The sequence below is a fragment of the Phoenix dactylifera genome, chromosome 9 (assembly GCF_051530095.1).
Source record: "Phoenix dactylifera cultivar Ajwa chromosome 9, Ajwa_hap1_PhDact_Kaust_v1.1, whole genome shotgun sequence".
Classification (NCBI taxonomy): Eukaryota; Viridiplantae; Streptophyta; class Magnoliopsida; order Arecales; family Arecaceae; genus Phoenix; species Phoenix dactylifera.
Genome location: NC_143198.1, coordinates 26512478 through 26534015, shown reverse-complemented (window position 1 = coordinate 26534015; position 21538 = coordinate 26512478). Strand labels below are relative to the sequence as shown.

General features: G+C 51.6%; 1 protein-coding gene across 1 annotated transcript; it reads left to right on the top strand.

Moving 5' to 3' along the window:
- The first annotated feature begins 4506 nt into the window (after positions 1 to 4506).
- LOC103715012 (scopoletin glucosyltransferase-like) lies at positions 4507 to 8752 on the top strand. The gene is made up of 2 exons (XM_088704660.2): positions 4507 to 6065; positions 6252 to 8752. The coding sequence occupies exon 1, from the start codon at positions 4605 to 4607 to the stop codon at positions 6051 to 6053; it is 1449 nt and encodes a 482-aa protein (XP_088560786.2). The 5' UTR covers positions 4507 to 4604; the 3' UTR covers positions 6054 to 6065; positions 6252 to 8752.
- The last annotated feature ends 12786 nt before the right edge of the window (positions 8753 to 21538 follow it).

Genomic DNA, 21538 nt, shown 5'->3' with positions numbered 1-21538 from the left:
TCTTCGGATCTGTAAAAAAAAATAAAAAGTCGTATAATGAGCTAGATAGTCCAGAAAATAATGAATATCTTAACTAGATAATTCATATAATAACATATGATATAATAGTAAAATATAAATTACCACGAATCAGTATAAAGGCATAACTAATTCTGTTTCAAGATACAAATCTATTTAGATCCATATCTTTCAAATATTCATATACATAATCATAATTCCGATTCAAAATAAATCATATTCAACTCAACAACCTTTAATTATGGCCACCCTTATATCCTGTAGCTAGGCCAGAAATAGAACCGCATTTATACCATACGGAGTGGGCCAAAATACCATGTAACAGGGCTAGAAGTAGAATCAATGAGCTCAATAATAATCAAAGTGCTAATAGTCAAAGTTATTTTTACAAATGATATATATATAATAATAATCTAATTAAAATATGTATATACGATATAAGATCAGTAAATAATATATCTTTTTTTTGGTAAGTTGGATACATCATACCCTTCTAGTATGAATACATGAAAGAAAATCAAAAAAAAAAGAAGGTAATGAAAAAGGGGTGGAGCAGACTCATAGCTCTTACAAATTCAACTGTCGGAGTACTCGTAACAAATGAGGCGATCCAGTCAGCTGCATTGTTCGTCTCACAATAAGCATAAGTAACTTAGAAGGCCACACAATTCCTCAAAAGATTTCTAATGTCCTGTAGCAGCGGATGCTCATTCCGTGCTCCCATGTGGTCCCAAATCCACCTGATCACAATAGCCGAGTTACTTTTCAAATAGATGCGCTCAATCCCAATCTGACTCATACATAAGTAATTTCTTTCTAAGCAACTCTAAGCTCAGCTCTAGAAGTAGAGATATCATAAAGTCGACTCCCCTCCGCTGTGATTGATAGTTCGAAAAATATTACTTCAAATTACATATCTATTTTTCATTCAAATCGCCATCTCGTAAAATTCATAAATCATATATAAATTGATTAACAATTACTTTGATGTAAAAATAATATTATATAAATAAAAAATATAGAAAAGGAAGATCATTACTTACCTGTACCAATAACGAGCGGACAATCCAACTAATTCTGAAATTCTCCTTCAAACCTGATATCCAAAATTGCATTATTATTTTATTAAAATTTAATCATGATTAATTTAAGAATAAAAATTCTACATTCTGATATTCTTATAGGGCTGACTAAGCAGAAATGTCCGACATTCCGGTTACTTCGATCAAAGCAAAATTTATTTAATCATGCTCAGATTAGGGTATAAGTGATTTAATAGAGATCAAGGATGATCAATTCTAATAATATTCGTGAAAGATCCGGTGGAGGCTGGCACGCTGCCCCCACCTTATTACTTTAGATAAGGTTGGGAGCTGTTAGATTTTGATGCACGACGGTTGAAAAAATGGTTATAAACATATTTGCTGCACGGGGTGCATTCCTTAATGCTCTAATATGCCTAGAAGAAACTTTAGAGCACTTTTGACAATACGGTAGTTTCTATGTTGCATTTTTCCCTTTCTTTGAAAATTTTTGTTGGTTTTATCTGAACTAGTAGAATTGGGCTACTTGTATAGTCTTGTTAGAATTGTCTATAAAATTAGGCTACTTGTATAGCCTTGTTAGAATTGTCAATTTTACAGTCTTACCCTTTTTTCGGGCATACATCTACAGGAGTTTAGAAACACATCCTTCCATAATTTTGAATACTGCAAAGCAATATTTAGGTAGAGCACACCTATGTTACATTAGTTTTATCTACTTATTTCAGAAATGGAGATCAAGTTGGCAAATTCTGGCTTTTATTTGGGATATTTTTCATCTTCTCATATTATTAGGAATATCTGAGAAAATATTTCGAAGAGAACATTACGAAATGACATGCTTTTGTGTTTGAAATTAGTATGGAAGAAGTATCATGTGAAGCAAAAATAGATGCAAAATTCTTATTTTTTCTCTGCAGTCCCCCTTTAGTTGATATTTTCATAGTTTCAAATTTTGTGCTAGCATAAGGAGGAGTTTACTTGTTTTCGTGAGTTGTGGCATTTCAGACCAATGGGGTTCTCATAAAATACCGGGCAGAGATGAATTATCTGAGATCCGATTGATGGATCTTCTGAATGGATATGAATATGTGCTCAGTTGTGAAGACAAGGATGGAGATTGGATGGTTGTTGGTCACGTTCCATGGGAGTAGGTTCAATAAGCACTAATTCTCATGTGAATGTTGTAAACTTAGTCAAGGAGGTATAGTCAAGATTCTTTTTGGACTGCTACGACTCAGTGGTGACTGTCAGTCATATTCTGTTTGAGTGCCCACGGGCAGCCCAGGTTCGGAGGAGGGCTTCGTTCCCCATTCCGGATTCTGGTTTTGCGACAGGGAACTTTCTCCGACAGGTGAGGTCCACAGTACGATCACTGGGCACAGTTAGATGGGGTATTGCTGCTGTCTACTTGGCTTATCATATTTGGCTGGACAGGAACACCAGGGTCTTTGAGGGTAAGAGGGCCCCCCTGAGGGTTGTTGTTCAGCGAGCTCTCCATCAGGCAATTGAGGTCATTGAGTCGATTGAGCTGGATTCATTGGTGATGGCTAGGGACATCTGAAACCCCTCCTCCACTACTATAACGCCCAGGTTTTTTCTTGTCTCTTGGGAGCTCCCATCCCCTGGCCATCTTAAAGTGAATTTTGATGGGAGCATGCCCGCCAGTGGAGAGTGGGCAGATGTGGCATTTGTGATTAGAGATCATGGTGCCAGGCTGCTTGTGGCGGGGGGTTGTCGGTCCAGCGAGGCCTCAGCACTTGGGGCGGAGATCAGAACTACATGGGAGGGGCTATCCTATGCGAGACATGTGTTGGAGGCTGACAAGATCATACTGGAGAGGGACTCTGTTGTCTTGATTGATCGCCTCCAGGCAGAGAGACAAGAGGAGGTGGAGCACCCGCTTCTGTATAACATGCGTTGGATGCTATGGAAGTGTCGGGCTATCCAGGTTAAACACGTCCTTCGGGAGGCAAACCAAACGGCTGATTAGGTCACCTCTTTCGCTGCCCAGCATTCCGAAAAGTTTTTATGGTCTCAGTAGTTCTCAATTCCTTTTAATCTTTGTAGTCTTCTTGATAGTGATGTAGCTGGTTGTGCCCATGTGAGAGCAGTTTGAGCAGCCCATCCATAAAATAAATAAATAAATAAATAAAAAGGAAGAAAGACCACAAAGATGTAGAATAGGCTTGTAACAATCAATAGATTAAAAGTAACATTTAATGCTGGATAATTTAGGCACATTTATGCTAATAACCTAGTCCCTACACTCCAATCCTCTTATGTTCACTGCAGTTTGACTTCATTTTCATCTGCAAGCTGTTTGCAAACAGACAAATAGGCAGTATCTTTGCCTAGCTTAATTTTTTTTTTCTTCATTTTGTTTTAGCATCATCAAATGTAACATGGATGGTAAATTTTATTGTCATTCCACTTTTGGCATGTTGCACGAGGACTCTTCAATCTGCAGAGTTGGAAGGTAATTGCACTCGCAGAGTGGAGACTCGCGTGATGAACTTCAAACGCTCCTAGTTGCAATCTCTTCCTGCAGAGTTGAAGTCTTCTTTCTCTTTTTCACTCTTTCTGCTCGCCTCGCAGCCGTCGCCGGTTTCAATCGCGGGAAGAGGAGAGATGGAATTGAGGGCTCGTTTGGTTCGCGGGAAGTATTTTCCTTCCTAGGAATATGATTCCTGGAAAACAAATTCCTAGGAAGAGGATGCCCAGGAAAGTACTTTTGGCATGTTTGGTTGACCATGGGAAAGTGACAAATTTCCAAGGTGCTTATGTTTGGTTGGCCATCCACTTTCCTAGGAAAGTTATATATAATTCCTATTATGCCCTTAATAAAAATTAGGTTTTTAATACCTCTTTAATGCTTCTTTAATGCTGAAGGGACTTTTTGGGAAAAAGTAAAAATGGAGTGATTCCCGCCTCATGGGAAAGTAACTTTCCCATGTTTCTCATGGGAAAGACTTTCCCATGAAATGTGGGAATCACATTCCCATGGGAATACAACTTTCCCTTCTCTCTCCTTTGAAAACTCCAACCAAACAAGAGGCATCTCATTACTTTCCCGTTGACCACACTTTCCCCCCTTCTTTTCCCGCGAACCAAACGAGCCCTGAAAAGTGAAATCCTAGCAGCAGGAGAACATATCTGACAACTTTTAGACGGCATGCGACAACCAAGCCTACATGATTACAAGACATTCATCAAATATTTATTTTAGTTAATAATATAACTGAAACCTATCTTTGAGCTATTACTGGTTAAGAGAAGCAAGTGGTCGAGCACTAATCCAGCCTTCCATGTCACCGTGCCAAGTCGGTCCCGCGCACAAATTAATTTCCCATCCACCGTGTGGGCGACAGCATTCCACGAAACTTCCAACACACACGGATACTATGCAAGTTCAGGTCCCCACTCCTCGGACCTAGTTAAAGCAAGGAGCAGGGAACGCTAGCAACAAATTTGAGGTCCCTCTTCCTCAAATACCTTGGCACTCTTCCCCTCCATTCTTTGCCCCTTCTCCTAACAAACACCATGGACTTAGCCTCTGAAGAACTCCATATCCTCTTCTTCCCTCTCCTGACCCCCGGCCACATGATCCCCATGGTCGACATGGCCAAACTCTTCGCCGCTCGTGGCGTCAGGGCCACGGTCCTCACCACCCCGGCCAACGCCGCCGCCGTCCATTCCACCATCAACCGCGCCGACGACTCCCTCCGCCACCGTATCACCGTCGCCCTCCTCCACTTCCCCTCCTCCGCTGCCGTTGACTGCGAAAACATGTCCTGCCTCCCGACACAAGTCGCCCGGCAGAACTTCCTCGGCTGCCTCGCTAGCCTATGCCAACCGTTCGACCAGGTTCTCAGAGAGATCCGCCCTGACTGCATCGTCGCCGATATGTTCTACCCGTGGACTCTCGGCCTCGCAAAGGAGCTCGGTATACCGCTGCTCTTCTTCCATGGCATGAGCCTCCTTGCCCTCTCCGTCAGCCATAGCATGAACCGCCCAAAGCCCCCTCTCGAGAGCCTGCCCGACGACCCCGAGACCGTCGTCATCCTCGGCCTCCCGCGCCGCATCGAGTTGAAGCGGTCCCAGATCCCAGATTTATCCAAAATCAGCTCCTTCTTGGGCGATTTCTTCCGTCAGTTGGGCGAGGCTGAGATGGGTTGCTCCGGCGTGCTGGTCAACAGTTTTTACGAGCTCGAGCCGGACTTCGCCGACCACTATAAGAAGGTCGCCGGAAGGAAGACGTGGCCCGTTGGCCCGGTGTCGCTCTGCAACAAAGACTTCGACGAGAAGTCCAGCAGGGGGGACACGGCTTGCCTCGACTCGGCCAACTGTTTGAGCTGGCTCGACTGCAAGCCCCCCAGCTCGGTATTGTACGTTTGCTTCGGTAGTTTGTTCCAGTTTTCTCCAGCCCAGCTTCGTGAAATGGCACTGGGTTTCGAGGCCTCCAACACACCATTCATCTGGGTGGTGAGGAACAAAAGCTCGGAGTGGCTGCCGGAAGGGTATGAACAGAGGGTGTTGGGAGGAGGGAAAGGGATGATTATAAGAGGGTGGGCGCCGCAGATACTTATATTGAACCATCCGGCGGTTGGAGGATTTTTGACTCACTGTGGCTGGAATTCTTGTCTGGAGGCGGCGACCTCCGGTCTGCCGATGGTCACTTGGCCGCTATTCGCCGACCAGTTCGTCAACGAGAGGCTAATCGTGGACGTGCTGAAGGTGGGGATTGGTGTCGGAGCCACCGAGTATGTGGTGGAAGAGGAGAAGGTTAGCGTGGTGAAGGGGGACGTTATAGCGAGGGTGGTGTCGAGGGTGATGGGTGGGGGGGAGGAAGCAGAGGGGATGAGAAACAGGGCGAGGGAGCTCGGGGTGATGGCGAGGAAGGCGGTGGAGGTGGGTGGATCTTCTTATGTCGCCATGGGAGAACTCATCAAGGAACTGAATGAGGCCAAAGCAGCAAGAGAGGAGAGCTAACAAGAAATCCTGGTAATCTCGGCTTCTGTTCTGCTTAATTTGGGGTCGTTTATGTTTTGCACCTTGATTAGAGTTGTTTTCTAGTTCAATGATGGCACATGCTGTTTAATAATTCTTGGGGCATTGGCGTTTACACTGCCTTCAGCTTAATGTGATATAATTTGACTATCTTTTGCCTCATCCATGGGACGGTGAAAGGGAAATTTTGTTACTGAGGCAGTAGCACGATGGAAACGGGACTTTAATTCCACTGGAGTGGCTCAGATTCGAAATGCACGAGCGTTAATTGAATGTGGGGATCAGATGCCCTTCGCCTGGCTCATTCAATGGAATCGCTATCCGGTCTGCCGGTATCTAAATGGTGCTGGGGTAACGTACTCACACATGGATATTGATCCCAGTAGGAGGAGCCCATGGGTCGAAGAGAGTACGCGAAAACTTACGGCATGCATCGAATATTTTCTGGTGGAATAGGAGTCCAGTGGGGTCTGCTATGCAGGTGAGGTTCACCTCCTCCCCCTCCTTCCTATTTTTTCACAAAAAAAAAAAAGGAAAATTTTGGATCTATAGGACTAGGAGCGGAAAATATTTTGTATGGTGTGATATTTTGGCTTTGTCGGTGCCTCATGCACGGGACGGTGAAAGGGATGCGTTAGGTGGTTTGAAGCTTTCGGAGGGGACCAACCAAAACCACATTAATTCAAGACATTGGAGGGCCACGGACAAGGCGACCCATCATACTCTTGTGGGGTGGCTCCTTAATTGCCTACCTCCAATGTCTTCCGGCTCTATAGCTAATCATGGCCCGATCTTGGATCTAAACTCTGTTTATTTTAATTTTTTGTAATGTATACCCTCTAAAATATATAAAATTATATAAATATTTTTATAAAATTGCTATTTTCATATATATCCTTATAAAATATTTATTTTACATATATACTTTTTTTTAATATATATCCATACCATCTAATGTTGTTAAAAAAATAAACGATTTATATTTGAAATAATTGAATTGCCCTTACAGGTAGACACACTAAAAGAAAACTTTATAAAGATACACGTGTAAATAGCAATGTTGCAAGGATATTCATGAATTACGCATATTTAGAAGAGTGTACACTTCAAAAAATCCAATAAGAAATAATCAAAATTTAGTAAAGATAATTCAGTTGTTCTTAATAAAAAAATAGCAAAAAAAAGATTAATATTATTTTGCATATGATCTCATATAAATATCATCGCTTATCAAATGAATCATGTTGCTTTTACGAAATTTTTACCTCAAAAACAAATAACAATTCGACATTTACAAATCACTAAAAAATATTTTACTAATATACGTATTTATAATTAATTTAAATTTGATATGTTTTAATCTTTTAAAAATAATAAAAAATATATAGATGCCATAGATTCAATAATGATAATTATATTAAAATCAAATAGAGAATAGTATTATCAAAATGATCACCTATAATATTCTAACTTGAACGAGTCATGAACTTAAAAAAAAAAATTGATAATGTGACTCAATTTTTTTTTGACTTGTCAATCTAACTGAATCATAAAAGATTTAGTAAGTTCGAGTCGAGTTTTGATTTCTTTTTAATAAAATTTTGAAATGCATGTCCTTCTAAATATAAAAAATTGTATGAATATTCATATAAAGTTGCTATTTGCGTGAATATCCTTATATATTTTTTATATTTATTTATAAAAGTATTTCAGTTATTTTAGTTTTAAGCTGATTATTTTTTAACAACGGATACATATAATATATATATATAGTAATTTTATAAAAATATTTATATAATTTATATATTTAAGAAGGTATATATATATATATATATATATATATATATATATATATAAGAAGGTGTATATATATATAATATTTTCAATCAAGCTTTCGGCTCGATGTTTATAAAATTTAATATCTTTTATGCTTTAAACCTTAGCATGATCAGCTTTATGTGGCCCGTGGCCCCACGATGCGAAGGCCCGATCATGACCACTTTATGTGGCCCGTGACTTCAGCACCAGGATAGAAGGGACAATGAACAAATGCAACCTAATTTATATTGCATTTGGAAAATAAGAACTGATTTTATTTTTAACGGCAAGAAAAGCTTTCCCAAAGTAATGGCACCTAACGCACCGAATCATCTCATGGAACACGGTAGGAAGCCCTGGAATACAACCATCTAAATCAAAGATTCATGTCACCTATGACCCAAAATCGCAGGTAAGAAATCGCAGCAACCATCACATATTTATAAAAAAAAAAAATTATAAACATACAAAGCATCTCTATATAATATCATACACAAACAACAAAATAAATTTAAATAATTAATATTTAAATTCTAATTTAAATAATAAAATTAAAAGTTTTACAAAGCCAATAATATTTCAAAATCTTATATCAACTCTAAAATAAAATATAATCTAAATAAAATGTCAAAATTTTGTCTTTAATCGCTTTATCAGGATAAATTTTCGAATCAAGCTAATTCTTCGGATCTCGGAAAAAATAAAACGTCGTATGATGAGCTAAACAGTTCAGAAAATAGTGAATATCTTAACTAGATATTCATATAATAACATATGATACAATAGTAAAACACAAATTACCATGAATTGGTATAAAGACATAACTAATTCTATTTCAAAATACAAATTTATTAAGATCTATATCTTTCAAATATTCATATACATAATCATAAATCTGATTCGGAACAAATCATATTCAACTCAACAGCCTTTAATTATGGCCACATTTATACCCTGTAGCTAGACCAGAAATAGAACCACATTTATATCCTATAGAGTGGGCCAAAATACCACATGACAAGGCTAGAACTAGAATCAATGAGCTCAATAATAATCAAAGTGCCAATGCATAACCCCCAATTGGCAGGGTCTAAAATATAGTCAGGCTGAGAGTTTGAATCTGATAGATATCAAATTTTTTTTTTTTACAAATGATATTGTTGCTGGTGGTCCAAACCGAGAACGATTGACACAGCGGTGTGAACGGGGTTCCGTCTGAGTTGTCTTGGTTGGTGTTGGTTACGCTCCACCTTCCACCGGGAAACCTGCGAACAAGCCTCGCACCACCACTGGGGTAGTGGGGGCCCTCCGACGATCAAGTCAGAGGAGATTGGAGGAGAAGGAGAGATAATAATAGCAAGCAAGAGAGTACTCTGGAAGATATTGCTTACCCCCCCTTCTCCCCCCAGCCGCATATATACCTGGCTGGGGGGTCTCTCAGGGGGGTTTGTCATCGTGGGGCGCGATGGAGTGGCCACTGACATGGCCGTTACAGGGCGTCGTGGAGCAGCGCTGGGTACGGCCATGACAGGGCGTAGTGGAGTTCCGCTTTGTACGGCTGATACAGGAGATCGTGGAACAGCATCGGATACAGCCGTTGCAGGGAGTAGTGGAGCAGGAGGCCTCGGCGTGCCTCTGGGAAGCAGCCTGTCGTTATCAAGAGATCTCCGACTCGGGGTCGGAGTGCTGGATCAGGGGGCAGCCGACTCGGGGTCGGGCTGCGGTGCTGAGGATATCCGACTTGGGGTCGGATTGCTAGATTAAGGGGCAGCCGACTCGGGGTCGGGCTGCGAAGCCGAAGATGTCCGACTCGGGGCCGGACTGCTGGATCGAAGGGCAGCCGACTCGAGGTCGGGCTGTGGAGCCGAAGATGTCCGACTCGGGGTCGGATTGCTGGATCAAAGGACAGCCGTAGTCTTCATGGGCGCGCGTGCCGGTCACGTGGAGCATGGCGGCTTAGTTCCCCCGTAACAGTAGCCCCCCACTTCCGAGCCTGGAACCAGTAGGGGAACGGATGAAGGGAGTGATGCTTCGAGATTGCCGCCATCCCTCGGAGAGGCGCGCGCGCTTCGAGCTCCCCGCCTTCTTTATGGCGTATGGCGGTTGTTGCTGACCTGGCAGTCTGAGGATTTCGGCGGACATCCTTCCTTAATGGTGCCGATTCGCCTTTGGGGCGCGAGCGACCCTTCGGCGGCCAGGCGTCCTCTGGCGTCATCGAGGCATCACCCGCCTTTCCGCCTATTTAACCGGGGGCCCTCCCCCGTCCGTCTTCCTCTTTACAGACATTTTCGAGTTTTCCCTTTGCGCTGCCGTTGTTACCGTCGGACTGTTCGCTTGCTTCTCCTTTGACGCTCTCGGAGCCGTTCTTCCTTCTCTTCCGGTGAGTTACCCCATTCTTCTACTTAGGGCTCTCCATACTTTCTCCTTTTGTACTAGTGTACCCCAGTCGTCCCGGTCTTTCCCCCCTTCTTGTCCCCGTCCTGACCGTAGGTTTATTGGCCATTAGGAATGGGCGAAGTGAGAGCAGACCACATTAAGTCAGAGCTGGTCGCCGAAGACTTAGACAAACTCGTGGCTCGGTGCCACCTTCCCGAGGCCTGCAACGTTACGCTCCCGGGGCCTGAGGAGAGGATGTCCCATCCTCCTCCAGGGAAGATCGCCATCAATGAGGGCATTCTCCAGGCCGGGTTCCGCTTTCCCCCTTCGAACTTAGTCGTGCAGGTACTCCGGGGTTTAAGAGTTGCGCCGACGCAGCTGGTGCCGAACTCGTGGCGTGCCCTGACGGTCTTCCAGGTTCTCTGCCGCATGCACGAGATTCCCGCCACTCTGAATGTTTTTTGGGAGTTCTACAGCCTGAGTGGCCACCCCCAGGACAAAGGGTGGTGGTGCTTTGCGGCGCGGCGAGGGTGCGGCCTCGTCAAAGAGGCTCCTTCCTCCATTCACGGCTGGAAGGAGCGTTTCTTCTTCATCGATGTAGATCCCTCTTGGGAAATCAGGGCGACCTGGGAGACGCCGATGAAGTCCCCGATCGGCCTATCGAGACTGTCGAGGGAGGAATCCGATGGCTTGGCCGCCTTGAAGGGGTTGGTTGCCGAGGGCCAGCTCCCCCCGGTGGCCCGCCTTATTTCCGAGGATACCTTGGTGAATGTCGGTCTGAGCTCGGTCCCCACCGACCGTGAGCCCGCCACCATTTCTTTTTTGACTCTTTTCTCCTCTTCCGTCTCGTTCTTTCCTTCGGTTTCTCAGCCCTCGACCATCTCGTTCTTGTTGCAGAGATTGACGACGTCATGCGGTCGGACAAGGGACCGGCTGTTGGTAGGTCGTCCCTACTGGAAGCGGTCCGGAGGAGGAAACGAGCTCCTCCGAGCGGGGCCCCGCCGGCGAAGAAGTCCCGCAAGGAGGTGCCTCCGACGCCGACCGACGAGTCCGGGCCCACCGATCAGGGAGACGCCGTGGGCACGGACCGGCAGCTGACGCTGTATCAGCCCTCCGGTGGTGAGACTGCCGCTATTCCGGAGGTATCATCCGAGCCCGCTCAAGACGGACGGGTCGGACGTGATCGGTCCCCGGCCCGGCCTTCGACTCAGCCGGCTCCTGATGATTCAAGGAGGGACGCGCCGAGGCCCCGGCCGAGCGGGGCCCTATCAATTCCTGGAGTGACCCCCGCCCCGAGCACAATCAGCAGGACTCTTCCCCAGGTGATGGATAAGGGTAAGGCTGCAGAACCACCATCCGGCTCCGGGGAGAAATCGGGGTCGGCCTTCACTACCGATGGCGCCCGAAGCCTCATCGAAACAGTGCTGCTGGAGAAGGACCGTCGGCGGGTCCGGGAGTTGGGGGTCTCTGACGTCGGGGCTGCCAGCTGCGTCTGTCTCATGTCGGTGAGTGTTCTTCTGGCCGCTTTTCACCATTTATTAGCTCTGTTGTTCTCCGCCTGACGCCCTCACTTTTCCTATCTCTTAGCTCGCCCAGTACATGATCCGTCTAGAGGAGTGCTACAAGGAACAGGCGGGGCTTCTGGCGAAGGCCGAGGACCGACTGAAAGCAGTGGAAGAGGGAGGCCAGGCTGTGGCGGGCAGGACGACCGGGGACCTCGAGGCAAGGCTCCGGGAGGCCGAAGAGCGGGCACTCGGCTTCGCCGCCCTCGAGAAGCAACTGTTGGAAGCTCGGGAGCAACTCAAAGTCGCCTCGGGCCTCGAAAGCAGGGTTAAGAAGGCGGAGGAACGAGCTGAAAAGCAGTCCCGGAAGGTCGCGGACTATCGAGAGAGGTGGGAGAAGGCTCAGTGGTCTGCCGACAGCGCCCGCAACCGAACCCGGTCTCTTGAAGCCAAACTGGGCGAATTGGAGTCAGCCTTGGAGAGGTCCCGCGCGAACGGCCAAGAGCTCCGTTCGCGCCTGGAGGAAGCTGAAGCCGCTCGCACTGCTGCCGAGGCGAAGCATAAGGAGGCTCAGGCTAATCTGCTGAGGGTCTCCTCCGAGGCTGAAGACCGGATTGTGGCGAAGGTCTTGGAGGCTAAGGCTCAGATTACGGAGCGAGCAGAGGCGGCGCTGGCCGAGAAGAGTGCGGAGATCGGGCGCCAGGCGGTACAGGCTTATCGTCAGTCCGCCGAGTTCACCCGTGATATGTCGGAGGCGGTACGGGCCTATCGTCAGTCTGACGAGTTCATCCGTGACGCGTCGGACGCGGGGTCCGAATCCTTCATCTTAGGCTTCGAGGAGGGCCTGGCAAGGGTGTCGGCTAAGTACCCCGAAGTTGACCTGAGTGGGATTTCCCTTCTCGACTCCTCTCCGGCGCCATCGCCTGCTGATTCTCCTACCGCCTCCCTACCCCCTGCGGATAAGCCCGACGCTCCCGACCCGGGGGTTCCTCCAAGCTGACCTCTTGTACCTTTCGTTGTCCTCTTTTTTTTTGTATGTCGGCGTTTTGCCAAATTGTATGGGCCTTGGCCCTGAAACAATGAAAATTAATACAAGTCGAATGTTTCTTCATCTCGCTTTCGTCCTCCTCTTTTTTTCTTTTTAACTCTTGGCGGCGTCTTGCCGACTCCTGACTCTCGAAGTTCTTCCGGCCCTAAGCCAGGCATCCGAGGGTTAGGCCTCAGGAAATTCTTCCGGCGCTAAGCCAGGCATCCGAGGGTTAGGCCTCAGGAAATTCTTCCGGCACTAAGCCAGGCATCCGAGGGTTAGGCCTCAGGAAATTCTTCCGGCGCTAAGCCAGGCATCCGAGGGTTAGGCCTCAGGAAATTCTTCCGGCCCTAAGCCAGGCATCCGAGGGTTAGGCCTCAGGAAATTCTTCCGGCACTAAGCCAGGCATCCGAGGGTTAGGCCTCAGGAAATTCTTCCGGCGCTAAGCCAGGCATCCGAGGGTTAGGCCTCAGGAAATTCTTCCGGCGCTAAGCCAGGCATCCGAGGGTTAGGCCTCAGGAAATTCTTCCGGCGCTAAGCCAGGCATCCGAGGGTTAGGCCTCAGGAAATTCTTCCAGTACTAAGCCAGGCATCCGAGGGTTAGGCCTCAGGAAATTCTTCCGGCACTAAGCCAGGCATCCGAGGGTTAGGCCTCAGGAAATTCTTCCGGCACTAAGCCAGGCATCCGAGGGTTAGGCCTCAGGAAATTCTTCCGGTACTAAGCCAGGCATCCGAGGGTTAGGCCTCAGGAAATTCTTCCGGCACTAAGCCAGGCATCCGAGGGTTAGGCCTCAGAAAATTCCGCTCGTTGGTCGGCCAAAGCTGGCGCAAGCCGAGGCGACCGGTCGGGGCTTCAGGCTAGTCTGCTCCCGGGATGGTCATCGGGTTAGCCTGGCATCCGAGGGCCGAGCCTCGGGAGATTCCGCTCGTTGGTCGGCCAAGGCTGGCGCAAGCCGAGGCGACCGGTCGGGGCTTCAGGCTAGTCTGCTCCCGGGATGGTCATCGGGTTAGCCTGGCATCCGAGGGCCGAGCCTCGGGAGATTCCGCTCGTTGGTCGGCCAAGGCTGGCGCAAGCCGAGGCGACCGGTCGGGGCTTCAGGCTAGTCTGCTCCCGGGATGATCATCGGATTAGCCTGGCATCCGAGGGCCGAGCCTCGGGAGATTCCGCTCGTTGGTCGGCCAAGGCTGGCGCAAGCCGAGGCGACCGGTCGGGGCTTCAGGCTAGTCTGGTCCCGGGATGGTCATCGGGTTAGCCTGGCATCCGAGGGCCGAGCCTCGGGAGATTCCGCTCGTTGGTCGGCCAAGGCTGGCGCAAGCCGAGGCGACCGGTCGGGGCTTCAGGCTAGTCTGGTCCCGGGATGGTCATCGGGTTAGCCTGGCATCCGAGGGCCGAGCCTCGGGAGATTCCGCTCGTTGGTCGGCCAAGGCTGGCGCAAGCCAAGGCGACCGGTCGGGGCTTCAGGCTAGTCTGCTCCCGGGATGGTCATCGGGTTAGCCTGGCATCCGAGGGCCGAGCCTCGGGAGATTCCGCTCGTTGGTCGGCCAAGGCTGGCGCAAGCCAAGGCGACCGGTCGGGGCTTCAGGCTAGTCTGCTCCCGGGATGATCATCGGGTTAGCCTGGCATCCGAGGGCCGTGCCTCGGGAAATTCCGCTCGTTGGCCATGCGCCTGTCGCTTGCAGCCCGACGGGGTTTCTCCGTGGCCAGCTGCGATCGTATTTCTCCTCTTCTCCAAGCGTTGCCTGGGGAACACCAGAAGGGCATTAAACGCTAATTGATGCGTTACCTGGGAAATCGGATCGCCAGTTGCTGCTTGTGAGGAGTGTCAGTTAAGCGGCCGCGATGCGCGCGTTCTTCGAGGCGGATGCGGCCTGGGCGCGGGCGGAGATACGTGGACCTAGGGGTACAGGGCACCCGGAGTGTCCTGCACAAAAAATGCGATTAAGGAGAATGACGCTTAGAAAATCGCGGGAAGATACGCCTTGAGAGCCGGATCGGCTCCGGATTCAATGCGCCCGCATTTATTGGAGCCACCCGTATCGGAACGACCGGGGGGCCGCAGTTCGGCTATAAATATAGGTGCAGGTGCGATGGAGCCTGCCAAGCCGGAGCTGTTCAAGTTGCCATGGATCGTGGACCTTCTCTCTGGCGCATGGCTGAGAGACTCCTGCCGAAGGAACGGGAGGCGCGCCCCTCGCGACTTCAGCCAACTAGCCGTTTCATCTGGGATCAGCAAGGAGGGTCTCCCCGGCGGAACTCCGCTCTAGGCGTTTCATCCGGGATCACATCTCCCCTCCTTGAAGTTCAGCCTCCCGATCGAGCTCTGCACCAGACGCCTGATCCGGGACCGCGCCTCCATATGCTCTTCCCCCTCGTATTCCTTCTCTCCCCTAACACTGGGGAGGACCGGAATATCCCTTGGAGGTGGCGTTCCTCTGGAGGCAGCGGGAGCTTCGTCGGCGGCGGCTCCTCATCCTCTTCGTGGGGCGTGGATGGCGCCTCCGGTTGGAGGCAGTGTGGACTTCTCCTTCGTCCACTTCTTCTTCATCCGCGTCGGCTCTTCGTCTCTTTCGTGAGACGCCGATGGCGCCTCCGGTTGGAAGCACCCACTTCCGACGGGATTGCAACCGCTTCAGATGGAGGTTTCGGGATCCCAGATCTTCAGCTCCTCGGAGTCTCCACCTCTTCTTTACTTTCTTTACACCCTAATTCCCCCCTGGGAATTCCTTGTAATCACACGAGCACGCCGTTGTAACCAGAAATTGTTGAAATGCAAAGCGTTATACATTTTTGAACTGTCTTTCTGGCATCGTCGTTCTACTGGTAATACATCCGCAGGTTAGCGGAATTCCAGCTCCTTAGAATTTCTCGACCATCTAGGGCCTCCAGCTGGTAGGAGCCAGGTCGGTTTACCCAGCGAACCTTATATGGGCCTTCCCAATTTGGCGCTAGCTTTCCACCTTCCGCAGGTCGAGATGCTTTAGCTCGCCTTAGCACCAGATCTCCGATTCTGAAAAGCTTCGGTCGGACCTTGGAGTTGTAATATCGGGCCACCCTCTGCTGATACATCGCCATCCGAACCTGCGCCATTTCCATCGCTTCTTCCAAGAGATCCAGGTTCCCTCGGAGTTGTTCCGAATTGGCCTCGGGTCGGTGCGCGGCCACCCGAGGTGAGGGGAGTCCGAGCTCCACGGGGACAACGGCTTCCGTGCCATAGGTTAGGCTGAAAGGCGTCTCCCCGGTAGGGGTCCGATGCGTGGTCCGATACGCCCAAAGGACATTCTCGAGTTCTTCGACCCAAGCTTGCCCCGTCCGTCCGATTCGCGCTTTGATTCCTTGGAGGATTGTCCGATTTGTGACCTTGGCCTCGCCGTTGGTTTGGGGATGCGACACAGATGTGAACCGATGCTCGATCCCAAACTCCTCGCAGAAGTCACGGAAATGCTTGTTGTCGAACTGTCGCCCATTATCCGAGATGAGGACCCGAGGTACCCCAAATCGGACAATGATGTTCTTCTTCACGAACTTCCGGGCTTGCACCTCCGTGATAGTGGCCAGCGGCTCTGCTTCCACCCACTTGGTGAAGTAGTCGATTGCAACAATCAAAAATTTCCGCTGAGCTGAAGCGACGGGGAATGGTCCGAGGATGTCCATTCCCCACTGGGCGAAGGGCCAGGGTGCAGTGATTGGTGCCAAGGGGACAGAAGGGACTCTCTGGACGTTGGCGTGGCGCTGGCAGGCGTCGCATTTCCGCACATGATCCTTTGAGTCCTCCAACAAGGTAGGCCAATAATAGCCTTGCCTCATGATCTTATGCGCCAAGGACCTAGCCCCCAGGTGCGATCCGCAGATGCCTTCGTGGATTTCGCTGAGGGCGTAGGCCGCTTTCGAGGGGCGGAGGCACCTTAAGAGGGGGGCGGTGAACGAGGTCCGATACAGCCTCCCTTCATAGAGTACGTAGTGGGCGGACTTCATGACGAGTCGCCGAGCTTGATCTTCGTCCTCTGGGAGGATCCCTTCGGCGAGGTAGGCGACGAGCGGGTCCATCCAAGATGGCTCCGGATCAATCGCCATCACCGCTCCGGCCTCGCCGATGCTCGGGGCATCCAGGGTCTCCAGGTAGATCGCCCTCGACAAGTTGTGCGCGTCTGCGCCCACCAAGCGGGACAGCCTGTCGGCCCTGGCATTTTCGCTTCTCGGGACCTGCTGAATGTCAACACTGCCGAGGTCGGGAATGAGTGCTTGCACCTTCCAGACATAGCTCTGCATGGTCGGGCTCCGAGCCTCGAACTCCCCTCGGACCTGCCCGACCACCAGCTGGGAGTCGGTGAAGACCTTCAAACGCCGGATGCCGAGCTCCTTGGTGAGTTTGAGTCCTGTGACTAGGGCCTCGTATTCCGCCTCGTTGTTGGTCACTGGAAATCCGAACCTCAAGGCATACTCGGCTATCACTCCATCGGGACTGGTAAGGACCAGCCCGGCCCCTCCACCTTCGGGGTTCGACGACCCATCAATGTGAAGCGTCCAGATTGGGAGGTCGAGGCTGGGTTTTTCCGGCGGCCTAGGTTCCGCCTCCTGCACAGTGCACTCAGCGAGGAAGTCCGCGAGCACCTGGGCCTTGATGGCGGGTCGGGGCTGGTAGCAGATGTCGAACTCACCAAGTTCTACTGCCCACTTCACCAGCCGTCCCGCATTCTCAGGATTGCTGAGGATCTGCCGCAGTGGTTGATCGGTCAAGAGGGTGACGGGATGAGCCTGGAAATAGGGGCGAAGCCTCCTGGCCGCGGTGAGCAGCGCGAAGGCGATCTTTTCCGCCTTCGTATACCGCGTCTCGGCATCCCGTAGGACCCGGCTGATGTAGTACACAGGCTTCTGGAGCTTTGCCTCTTCCCGAACCAGTACTGCGCTGACTGCGGTTGGGGAGACCGCCAGATAGAGGTAGAGCATCTCCCCCTCTTGCGGCTTGGACAGCAGGGGAGGAGACGCCAAGTACTCCTTGAGTTGGTCGAATGCCACTTGACATTCGGCCGTCCAAAGGAAGTCTTTCGGGCGCTTCAATACCTTGAAGAACGGTTGGCAGCGTTCGGCCGATTTTGCCACAAATCGTCCGAGCGCGGCGACCCTTCCAGCGAGCTCCTGAACCTCCTTCACTTTGGTCGGAGGGGACATATCTTGGATGGCCTTGATTTTGTCAGGGTTGGCTTCGATCCCCCGCTGGTTGACAATGAAACCGAGGAACCTCCCGGCCGAAGCGCCAAAGGCGCACTTCGCTGGGTTCAGCTTCATGCGAAACTTCCGCAGGGTGGCAAAAGTCTCCTCCAGATCCGCGATGTGCTGGTCGGCATGGCGGCTCTTCACCAGCATATCGTCCACGTACACCTCCATGTTCCGGCCGATTTGCCCTTTGAAGATTTTGTTGACGAGGCGCTGGTAAGTGGCGCCAGCATTCTTCAGACCAAAGGGCATTACCTTGTAACAGTACAGCCCCCGGTCTGTTATAAAGGCAGTTTTCTCCTCGTCCTGTGGAGCCATCATTATTTGGTTGTAGCCGGAGAAGGCGTCCATGAAAGACAGCAGCTGATATCCGGAAGTCGCGTCGACCAGTTGGTCTATCCGTGGAAGCGGAAAGCTATCCTTGGGGCACGCCTTGTTCAGGTCGGTGTAGTCGACGCACATCCTCCACTTCCCGCTCGCCTTCCGGACAAGTACGACATTTGCCAGCCATTCGGGGTAGCTGACCTCCCTTATGAATCCTGCCTCCAAGAGCTTGTCTACCTCCTGGTCGACCACTCGGATCCGATCCGGGGCACAGTGTCTCTTCTTCTGCTTTACTGGTCGGTGGGTTGGGTCGACGTTGAGGGCGTGAGAAATGACCTCCGGGTCGATCCCAGGTACATCGGCCGCCGACCAGGCAAATACATCAGCATTGGCTCGGAGGAATTCCACTAACCTGAGCCGAGCTTCCGAGTCGAGGTTGGCACCGACCCGGACCGTACGGTCCGGGCGACCCTCCTCAAGGGGAACTTCGATCACACCCTCGGCCGGCTCCCCGTGCCGCAAAGCCACCTCGTCTCTGGCGTCAAGGGACTCGACGCTTAGGGCCTCCACGGGCTTCTTCCCTTTGAGAGTTGCTAGGAAACATTGCCGTGCGGTCGGTTGGTCACCTCGGACCTCTCCAATCCCGGCCGCCGTGGGAAACCGCATTAGCAAATGGTATGTAGAGACTACCGCGCGAAGGGCGTTCAGTCCGGGTCGTCCGAGGATAGCGTTGTAGGCCGAGGGAACACGGACGACCAAGAACCCGAGCCGCACCGTGGCTTCTGCGGGTGCAACGCCCGCAGTCACAGGCAGCTCAACGACACCTTCGGCCGAGATAGCGTCTCCAGTGAATCCTATGAGGGGGGTGGATGTTTTGTGCAACACTTGTCGGGACAAGCTCATCTTTTGGAAGGCCTCGTAAAACAAAATATCAGCTGAGCTTCCACTATCCACAAGAACACGCCTTACATCATAGTTCGCCATAGTGAGGGAGATCACCATGGCATCATCATGGGGGGTCTGAACCCCCTTTACATCCTCATCACAAAAAGTGATTACATTTCCGACCCGCTGCCTCTTCGCGACGGCCACCCCTGATGCTTCCACCGAGCCCCCTGCGTTCCTCACAGGCCGAGAGCAGCCCCCAGTGATGGTGTGGATCACGCCCGCGACGGGTCGATTCTGCTCCCGAGGCTCCTGAGGGGCCGGGTCGGCCGGGCGCGGGTCTGCGGGGGGACGTCGGTCGTTTACATATCGACCGAGACGCCCTCGGCGGATGAGAGCCTCGATCTCGTCCCGAAGCTGGAAGCAGTCTTCGGTGTCGTGGCCGTGGTCTCGGTGGTACTCACAGTACGCTCGAGAGGGCCTCCTCCCAGGGATTTTCTTCATCTGCCTCGGGACCGGGAGGTTCTCCCGCCCCTTGACCTCCATAAGGATCTGGGCCCGGGGGGCCAGGAGTGGGGTGTACCGGTTGAAGCGTCGGTTCGGAGAACGAGGGCGTGGGGCGCCGTGGTTCCTCGCCGGTGACGGGCTTCTGCGCCGATGTTGAGGCGTCGGGCTCCTCCTCTGGGGTGCCTCTTTTCGCCTTTTCTTCCCGAGCTTTAGAGGGGCCTCGGCGGCCTCCTTGTTCCGGTGGGCGGCTGCCTCCTCGGCGTCTGCATACTGGTTCGCCCGAGACAACAGCTCCGGGAAGCTCCGCGGCAGGCGTTTGTCCAGGGAGAAGGTGAGTCTGCCCTTCCGGAAGCCACGCTTCAGGGCTGAGAGAGCCACCTCCTGGCTCAGGTTCCGGACCTCCAATGTAGCCTTGTTGAAGCGGGTAAGGTAATCCCGCAGGCTTTCTCCCTCGTTTTGCCGGACATCAAAGAGGGAGTCGGAAACCAATCGCCGCCGGCTACTGACGGCGAAATGGCTGATGAAGAGGCGAGTGAACTGGTCAAAGGACTGGATAGAGTCAGCCTCCAGGCCGGCGAACCACGCCCTGGCTGGGCCACGGAGGGTCGCCGGGAAGGCCTTGCAGAGGAGGGGATCTGATGCTCCATGGAGGAGCATAAGAGTCCTGAAACTCTCCACGTGATCCCGCGGGTCCGCCGCCCCGTCATAGGGCTCGATCGCCGGCATTTTGAATCCCGGCGGATTTGGGGTCTGCAGGATCCTCGAGGCAAGCGCCGGTTGGGAGGAGATCTCCAAGTCGGCGAAGAGATCTTTGGAGTGGCCCTTCAGGACCTGGAGTTGTCTGTGGAGATCGTCCACCCGCCGGTCCAGGGAGCGCGACCGGTGGGTGGGAGACAAGGAGCGGCGCGAGGGGGACCGACTGGAGTGCGGGCCCCTCGAGGACTGGGGGGTCGGAGAACGCGCCCGGGTCCGCCTCTCGTACCCCGCGCAGCTTCGATGAGAAGGTCCTGGCAGAATGGACCGTGCTCGAGAACCTTCCTCGCGCCGGCGCTCCTCCCCATGGGAGAGGAAGGAGCGCGGGTTGAGGAAGACAGGTGAGCGCTCGGGGGGCAGCGGCTCCTGGGCCCGCTGTGGCGCTCGAGACATCACACCCTGCAGGTTCTGCACTGCCTCCGCGAGGGTGCGAACCTGCTGGGCTAACTGGTCGAACTGAGCGGCTTCGACCATCTGAATGGGGGGTGGAATGGTGGAGTGTTGCTGAGAATGTGTTGGAGACGCAGCGGCCTCCCGGCCGGAGGCGTGAGAGGCCCCGCGACCGGAGGCATTGGAAGCTCCACGACCACCTCGCCGTGCCATTACGATCGCTCTGAGATCAGGTCCCTTCCTCTAGCGCCAACTGTTGCTGGTGGTCCAAACCGAGAACGATTGACACAGCGGTGTGAACGGGGTTCCGTCTGAGTTGTCTTGGTTGGTGTTGGTTACGCTCCACCTTCCACCGGAAAACCTGCGAACAAGCCTCGCACCACCACTGGGGTAGTGGGGGCCCTCCGACGATCAAGTCAGAGGAGATTGGAGGAGAAGGAGAGATAATAATAGCAAGCAAGAGAGTGCTCTGGAAGATATTGCTTACCCCCCCTTCTCCCCCCAGCCGCATATATACCTGGCTGGGGGGTCTCTCAGGGGGGTTTGTCATCGTGGGGCGCGATGAAGTGGCCACTGACATGGCCGTTACAGGGCGTCGTGGAGCAGCGCTGGGTACGGCCATGACAGGGCGTAGTGGAGTTCCGCTTTGTACGGCTGATACAGGAGATCGTGG